The following is a 9,271-nucleotide window of genomic DNA, read 5'->3' on the forward strand; positions in this document are numbered from 1 at the left end:
AGTCCTAAACATGCAACTAAAAGAGTATAGAGGCAAGTTAAGGGTCGAACACAGGGAAACGATTAAGCACCGCTATTTATCTCCTAATGTTAATCTAATTCGATCAAGAAGTGTGGTGGGTAAAGTAATGACTAAAGGGGATAGAACAACAATTAAAATAGGTACTAGGGGGAAGGATCAAACATGCTTTGATTTCAACGAAGTTAGGCATCGGAAAATAGGTTTACATGTAACCCAAGCGACTCATACAAGGCAATATCAAGAATACTCTCTAATCACCTATCGGGATTAAGAGCCTTCCTAGCTAACATACGCTCACACTATCGTCGTAAGGCATACAAGCTAAGGTCATGCAATAATCAATCACCTAATGACTATTCCTAAATCGCACTATCGTCACGATTTAGTTCACGTCATTCAACCACAACATGCATATGGCCATAAACATGGAGTGACTAATAAGTATAAGCACAAGGAAGATTTAATCACAAATATTCCAAATTAACCTAGCCTAACATACATCAAACTCAAAGTATATCTTCACCAAACCCCTAGCAACAAGAAACTACTCACTAGTCATAACTACAACTACAATCATGCTAAGCAACATTATAACCAATGAAATGGTAAGAAAGACAAAGTTTTTATCAACTAAATTAACAAGAGTAGAAGCTTTAATCATAAAAGCAAGAGACAATAGAGAAATATACCAAAACCTTCATTGAAATCCAAATAAAGAGCCACACATCATTCAATCTTCAATCTCCAAGCTTGACCATACATCAATGTTGCAAAATTACTTCTTCAAAAACTAAAAGTAAAACTAATGTTGATAGACAATGAGAATTACACTAAAAGCTATATGATTGTTCAATACAAAATTTTTCTAAAACAAAGACCTAGAAATTGATATTTTTGAGCTCTCTCCTTGGGTTTCTATGCTAGTTTTTTTTTTTTTTATCTTTTCCTCCCCCTTAGCCGTTTTTGCTTTTTTTTTTCTTTTAACTTGGGCTGAAATCGGGATTTGAATCAGCAGCAGAGAGGCGCGCCCGCGCCCAACAGTGGCGCGCCCGCGCGTTAAATGATGGCGCGGCCGCTCCTAGAAATGCGCGCCCGCTCCAAAGAGGGTATTTAATGGTTGATCCCGCTCATCAGCGCGCCGCGCTCTATAGATGCGCGCCCGCTCCTTTGGTTGCGCGCCCGCGCCATTCGTCTGGTTTGGATTTCTTCCTGTTTTGCCCTTATCCCTTCCATCTCTGAATCAACAGCATACGCCTGCAATCATGGAACAGGAAGGCAAGGCGTGATACAACGAAAGGGGAGGGGAGTATAGACTACCTAAACCACATGAATACACATTACGCGCCACAAAGGTAGAATACTCGAAATAGGAGGATCATAGCAAAAACATACTAAAATGAACTGAATTATTACTAAAACTACTAGAAAAGACTATCCTAAGAGCGACATAAATGTCACTCATCAAATTCCCCCAAGCTAGACCTTTGCTCGTCCTCGAGCAAAGCTAAAGGCAAAGAAGATTGAGAAACGATTATCCAAACACAAGCAATATAAATAAAAATAAAATAAAATAAAATAAAATAAAATAAAATAAAAAGAGGGGGGAAGGAATTTACACTAACTCACTTTCGTAGGAATCACGGTTGTTTTTAACATAAACAACAGGCCATTTAAACCTCAAAGTCGCCAATGAGGACGAGTATGCTCTCGTGGGGGTTTCCAAAGAGGTTTAACCCACAACTCTTGGCGACATGCTCAAGACAAACCAAAACAAAGGAGCAAAATAAAGAAGAAAATCAACTACAAACAAGCATAGATGGATGACAATTCTTTCTAGGTACTAAGAGTAAACACATTTTTGGATTGCCAATGGTTGATTGAAAGATAAGTTATTCTAAGCATAGAGAACTCTAATATTGCTCCACTCCACCCGCATTCCATACATTCTTACCGCGTTCCCTCATCTGGATTCAAATCCACCCTTCAAGGTAGTATCTCATGACTCCACGAAGGAGCCGGAACAAATGAAACAAGGGTGACCCACATCTTACCAAGTCATGCTCTCTCCATATGCTTGAAATCTAGCTCCCTCCACCGACTAGTGACTCAACCAATCCAAGTTAAAAGGACTTAGGGTTGTAATGCAGGCTAGGAGGTAAGGGTGAGGAAAGAAATAAATAAATAAATTAAATAAATAAAATAAAATAAGTATATTATGAAAATTTGGTGGTAAATCCTAATTGTGAAGCAGAAGATGTCGCCAATTCTCATAACAAAGTAGATAATATCACCAATTTCCAAACAAAATACATCTTCCCCAAGCTTATTCAGCACAAACTCACAAAAGTATATACAAAATGCGTAGAACCTCTCCCCCAAGCTTGAAATGAGCAGTGCCCTCAATGCTCAAACTATATACAATTTTTTTTTTTTTTTTTTTTTTTTTTTTTTTTTTTATGGGGAACTTCCATTGTCCTTGCTTTTTATTTCAAATTCCAAACCATCACCTTGCAACTTTCCGATTTTAAATCATTACAAACTATCATGTCTCAAACTTCACAAGTGATTGGGCGAAAAGTGAAACAAAAGGTCATGGGGTTTTGAATGTGTTTATGAACAAAGAGGTGCAGGCTCAGTCATGGCTAGCAAGGGGCAAACGCAAAAAGAAAAAAAAAATATAATTTATCAAGAAGAAACAAAAGGAAAGATAAACCTAGAAAAGCAAAATAGTCACCGAAGAAAATGCTTTTATCGTCCTTAGATATAGTTCGGTCGCGATCTCGGGTAGCTAGACAACAAGTTCTCGATCGAAGCATGCCTTGGTAAGGATCCTATGCCGCTCATACAATAAGTGGTGGAGGCTTGAACAATAAATCTGACATGGGTTACAAAAAACTACCTTTAGGGCTTCAAATCCCCCAAAGAGGGCAACGCCATCTTACCACAAACAAGTGAATTTGGGTTCGGTGGGCCTTACGAGTTCTAGCAAACTACCTTAGCATAGACATATCTTAGAGTCAACCAATGGCAATCCAAGAACGCGGAAACTCTTAATCCTTAGGAATAAAGACATTCAAGAACGCAAGTCAAATTAATTTTTTTTTTTTTTTTTTTTTTTTCGCTATAAACTAATCTACCCTTGACAAAATTTCTAGATCTTCACCAAAATCAACATTACCTCAAAAATCATCAAGCCATAAATACATACCTGCACTGGTGAATCGCCATGTTGGCGAATACCAGTAATCATCATTATCGACAGGGAAAACGGGGGGCGGACTCAGCGGTATCCATCAAACCGAGAGAAGCGTCCCCAAAGCAGCATCATCATCAAAACCATATCAAAAACTCATCAACAGTATTAGTGAACAGGGGCAAAGTCAACCAAGAAAACAGTCATGTAACTCAGTAGAATCAGCAGCATGAAGGTACAGGGAAAACAATGAAAGACCGGCAGGCGAGCAAGTAAGAATCCCAACCAAGTCACTCCCTACCAAGAGTATATCTCCAACTCATCAAAATAAGCGTACAAAAACAAGGGAGAGAGATATACTCAAGGACGCAGCCTACTGGCCACTAGAGCCGGGCTCACTAGGTGAGCCAGACCGACGTGGCGGCTCGTCATAAGTGAAGCCACTAGGGGGGCCGAAAAGGCCCCAACCACCGTCAAAGCCCGGCGGCCAACCGTAGTGACCTCTGTAAAGATCCTCTTGCCAACTAGGCAAAGGATCAGAGGAGTGTCCTCGGATTGAGAGTACAGAGGGGCGGGGTGATCAGGATGTGCATAGGGGTACGCAGGGTCCCCTCTAAAGTCACACCCGCCGGGCACACGATAATCGTACTGCCCGTCCTCTGGGAAGCTGCGGAGCTCCCTACTAGGCTCGGAAGGACCTTGCCAGTAGGGGTAAGTGGGAGATTGTCCCCCCCCCCCAAGAAGGAACAGGGCCGTGCTGAGGCGGCCAATTGGGGTAGTTCACGGGGGGGGGCAATCTCTCCTCTATCCACAGTGGAGTCATAGAGGGCCTGCTGCTGCAGATGGTGGCCTTGCTGTGACTCATAAATTGCCTGCAACTGCCTAGCTATATCAGATAGCTGAAATGTACCTGTACCTGCGGGTTTGCTGGGTAACCGGCTACTGCTGCTGCTCCGCTCCTCCTGAACCTCCTCCCTCATTACCCATTCCAACCTCATCGTCCCCATCGACATCGGGCACTCGCCCGCTATCTCTCAAAACTCTCCACACATTAGGGGACTGACGCGTGAGAGAAGTGAAGTGAGGCTTGGGGAGGAAACAATGGTGGGCTCCTCTAACTAGCCACCTAAAAGCATTGGGGTTCGCCGTGGGGGTAATAAAATCAGAACGGCGAAGCTGGTCCAAATCAAGGTAAATATCCCCACTACTACCTACGGCCGTGCATAGAGGTAGAAGGTCAGTGTAACCTAATTTGGTGGCCAGTCTAGTGACCATCGCCCCGCAGTGTATCTCCCCTGGCTTTTTCCCCTTTGCTATGGCTTGGGAGGTTTGCATGAAGAGGAAACCCAAATTCAACCTCCGAGCATGCTCTGCCTTTTGTGGCTATCCATAGGCAAAGGACCTCTTCCTTAGTCAGCTTCCCTAGGTCCTGCTTAGGAATGATAGAATACCCTAATAAACGGTGTAGGATCCTAAGGGCAGGGTGCCAAATCTCACTGGCTATGGAAGTCCGGGTGTAAAACTCATTTTTGCCTGAAATGGAACGCCACCAAGCGTACTCACTATACTCCCCAAAGCTCTCATAAAGAGGGTAGTGAATGTCGGCATCGGGGTGAAGGTCGAGGGCTCGGTTGAAACTCTGCCAATGACATGGTGTGGGGGTTGTTGAAGAGTTGGAAAGAAATTCGAAAGTCGTCATTTTCTAGACTATCCACTTGAAAAGACGAGAAAAAACTCTAATGTGGGTTCTTTGTAGGTCATGAATGAGGAGTTTTATGAATGACCCTAATCGAAGGTTGTCAAAAAGAATCCACAAATCATCATTAATACCGAGTTTTATCATGTCTCCACGATGGTAGTGTCTAGAAGGTCGCAACTTACGTTTTTGCATTTCCGAGTGTATGGAGGAGTGGCTTTTGTGTAAAAATTTTAGGGTGGGTAAGGCATTGGGTTGGTCTGACTCTTGGTTTTGGGACGATTGTCCCGACTTTGCAGTTTTTCTCTTCTTCCCAATTCTTAGACTCATGACTGCCCACCTCTTTTTTTTTTTTTTTTTTTTTTTTTTTTTTTTTCACTCCTTTTCAAAGCCAACTCCGGCTATTTCCACCCTTAACCTCCACAAAACTACAATGTACCTGTTCACAAGCAATAATAATCCAACCACGCAACGAATATAGCCTAAGATACTTAATCAACAACAACAAGTTCAACAGAATCCAGCAATAATTTCAACAATAATCAACCAAATTTCGCTAATAACCTAAGATAATCAAAATCCTTACTTAAAATTAATCCAAGAGAATAATTAACTAAGGAGATCGAATACCTTTACCTTTATGCGGAAGATTTGCTGTTTTGGTGTCGATTTGGTGAAGGATTTGAGTAGGAAGGGGGGGGGGGGGTTCGTTGCGGTTGTGCCCTTGATGCCCAATTGCTACCTTTGAAGATGAACAAACGGAGAGGATGATTGATTGAAGCTTGAGGATGATTGATGTGGTTTATATTTTGAGAATGATTGATTTATGAAGGTGGAAGAAGATGATCTTGGCTATGGTGGTGAGGAGCGGCCGCGAAGAGAGAGAAAGGCAAAGAGGGTTTGGTTTATGTTTGTGAGGATTTGGAAATTGCGGGAATATAAGAAGCCACCGTATTTTTTTTTTTTTCTGATATCCAGAAAGGCGCGCCCGCTCCCGATTAAGGCGCGCCCGCTCCTTAAAGAAAAACGCGAGCCGCTCCTATATCGCGCCTAAATCGCTCCAACTTCCTGGAAATCAGTAAAATTACAGCGCGCCCGCGCTAATAATAGACGCGCCCGCGCCTTCTTTAAAACGCGAGCCGCTCTGCAATCGCGGCCCAAATCGCTCCTGCCTCCTGGAATGGAAGTAATTTTCAAGCGTATACCAGGCGCGCCCGCGAAGAAACCAGGCGCGCCCGCACCTTACTGCTCATGCGGGCCGCGCTTCAGCCGCGATAAAATCGCTCCAAACTCCCTGGAATTGGAGAATTTTACATTCACAAAAACGGCGCGCCCGCGATGAAACCAGGCGCGCCCGCGCCTTACTGCTGTTGCGGATCGCGCTTCAGCCGCGATAAAATCGCTCCAACTCCCTGGAATTGGAGAAATTTTCATTCATAAAAATTGCGCGCCCGCGACGAAAACCAGGCGCGCCCGCGCTTTAATGCTGCTGCGGATCGCGCTACAGCCGCGTTCAAATCGCGCTGAGGTTTCTGTTTCTTTAGAATTCATCCGAGCACAAATTTCAAAATTCCTCTCTTTTTTAATTTTTCTGCTTTGCTCTTGCCTTTATTTCCTCGTGGACACACGCAATCACGCCTGCATCAGAATTGATTGGGAAGAGCGTTAGGTGGATTAGTTCAAGCGATTTGAAAGAAAATAAAATCAAAGAGGTTAGAAACCGGGTTGCCTCCCGTAAGCGCTTCTTTAACGTCACTAGCTTGACGTACTTCACACGGAATCATGGTGATTTGGAAACATCAATGAGAGATAAATTTTCTGGCTTCTCAATTAGCTGACCCTCATAGTATGGCTTGAGACGCTGCCCATTCACTTTGAATGGAGGGTACTTGTCATTGAAAATCTCAACCGAGCCATAAGGAAAGGTTTTGGACACTTGAAATGGACCGCTCCATCTAGATCTCAATTTCCCGGGGAAGAGCTTGAGTCTTGAATTGTAGAGCAGGACCTTTTGTCCTTCCACAAATTCCTTCTTGGAAATTCGAGCATCGTGCCATGCCTTGGTTCTTGCTTTGTAGAGGCTTGCACTGTCATATGCATTCATTCTCAGCTCTTCCAACTCATGAAGCTCTAGAAGCCTTTGCTCACCCGCACTGTGGAGATCAAAGTTGATTTGCTTGATTGCCCAATGCGTTCGGTGCTCCATCTCTACGGGTAAATGGAAATTCTTCCCATAAACAAGCTTATAGGGGGTAGTCCCTATAGGAGTCTTGAAGGCGGTCCTATATGCCCACAATGAATCAATGAGCTTACTGGACCAATCCTTCCTTGTTCTAGCAACAGTCTTCTCTAAGATGACTTTTAACTCCCTATTTGTGACCTCCGCTTGACCACTTGTTTGGGGGTGGTAAGCAAGGCCTCGCTTGTGAGATACACCGTACTTTGAAAGAAGCTTGTTGAATGCATGGTGCTTGAAGTGTGAGCCTCCATCACTTATGATTGCCTTAGGAACACCGAATCTTGGGAAGATGACTTTCTTGAACAAATTGATGACCACCCTTGAGTCGTTGGTGGGAGATGCCACGGCTTCCGCCTATTTGGAGACATAATCAACGGCAACTAGAATGTGCCGGTTTCCTTGGGATGAGATGAAAGGGCCCATGAAGTCAATTGCCCAAACATCAAAGATTTCAAGTTCAAGAATAGGATTTTGGGGCATCTCATCGCGCCGTGATATGTTCCCTGTCCTTTGGCACCTATCACAAGTCTTAACAAATTGCCAAGCATCTTTGAATAGAGACGGCCAAAAGAGCATACATTGCAAAACCTTGGAAGCGGTCTTTTGAGCACTCATATGACCACCACAAGGGGATGAGTGGCACATTGAGAGCACATCTTGGAATTCTTCATTAGGAACACATCTTCTCAAGAGTCCATCCACCCCTCTCTTCAACAACATGGGGTCATCCCATATATACTTCTTTGCTTCATGCTTGAGCTTTCTATGTTGTTGAGGAGTGAAATCCGGAGGTATGGCACTACAAGCCAAGTAGTTCACAATATCCGCATACCAAGGCTCCGATTTTGCCTCAAGAGCATATAAGACATCATCCATTAGGGCATCTTCAATTGGCAAATCGTCTTCATGTATTCTTGCAGCTCCTAACCTAGAGAGGTGGTCCGCCACCACGTTCTCGGCTCCCTTCTTATCTCTCATTTCGTAATCAAAATCTTGAAGGACCAACACCCATCTCAACAACCTCGGTTTGGCCTCCTTCTTACTTATCAAATATTTGAGAGCCGAGTGATCGGTATACACTATTGTCCTAGAACCAATGAGGTAGGTTCTAAACTTCTCAAATGAGTGGATAACCGCCAAAAACTCTTTTTCGGTAGTTGTATAATTTCGTTGGGCATCATTGAGAGTCTTGGACAAATAGTATATAACGTGAAGTTTCCCATCCTTTCTTTGTCCCAGAACCGATCCAATGGCCCGTCGCTTGCATCGCACATTAGCTCGAATGGTAGAGACCAATCCGGTCCTCGGACTACGGGGGCGGTGCAAAGGGCCTTTTTTCAACCTGCAAAATGACTCATGACAAGCTTCATCAAATACAAATTCTTTATCCTGTTGCAAGAGAGATGTGAGAGGCTTAGCAATCAAAGAGAAATCTTTGATGAAGCGGCGGTAAAAGCCGGCATGACCAAGGAAGGACCTCACTTCTCTCACATTTGTGGGAGGAGGAAGCTTCTCGATCACATCAACCTTCGCACCATCGACTTCGATGCCCGCTTGGGAGATTTTATGGCCAAGAACAATGCCGTTTTCCACCATGAAGTGGCATTTCTCCCAATTGAGCACCAAGTTGGCACTCTCACACCTTTCTAAACAACGAGATAAATTCATTAGGCACTGCTCATACGTGCCTCCACCAACGGAAAAATCATCCATAAAAACTTCCATTTCTTCCTCGATCATTTCACTAAAAATTGACATCATGCATCTTTGGAAGGTGGCCGGGGCATTACAAAGACCAAAAGGCATCCTACGGTAAGCAAAAGTTCCGTAGGGACAAGTGAAAGTGGTCTTTTCTTGATCTTTTGGGTCAATTGGGATTTGGAAGAATCCCGAATAACCATCAAGAAAGCAATAAAAAGCATGCTTTGTAAGCCTCTCAAGCATTTGATCGATGAACGGTAATGGAAAATGGTCTTTGCAAGTGTTGGCATTTAATTGGCGGTAATCAATACACATGCGCCAACCCGTAACAAGCCGAGTTGGGACCAATTGTTGCTTATCATTGATCATTACCGTCATACCTCCCTTTTTCGGCACTACTTGAACCGGGGATACCCAATCA

General features: G+C 43.7%; 1 protein-coding gene across 1 annotated transcript; it reads right to left on the minus strand.

The window, feature by feature from the left end:
• Nucleotides 1–6,690: 6,690 nt before the first annotated feature.
• LOC110716423 lies at nucleotides 6,691–7,116 on the minus strand. Its single transcript, XM_021895036.1, has one exon. It carries the CDS (start codon nucleotides 7,114–7,116, stop codon nucleotides 6,691–6,693), a length of 426 nt encoding a protein of 141 aa, XP_021750728.1.
• Between the last annotated feature and the right edge of the window lie 2,155 nt (nucleotides 7,117–9,271).

This window comes from Chenopodium quinoa, unplaced genomic scaffold (genome assembly GCF_001683475.1).
Source record: "Chenopodium quinoa cultivar QQ74 unplaced genomic scaffold, ASM168347v1, whole genome shotgun sequence".
Classification (NCBI taxonomy): domain Eukaryota; kingdom Viridiplantae; phylum Streptophyta; class Magnoliopsida; order Caryophyllales; family Amaranthaceae; genus Chenopodium; species Chenopodium quinoa.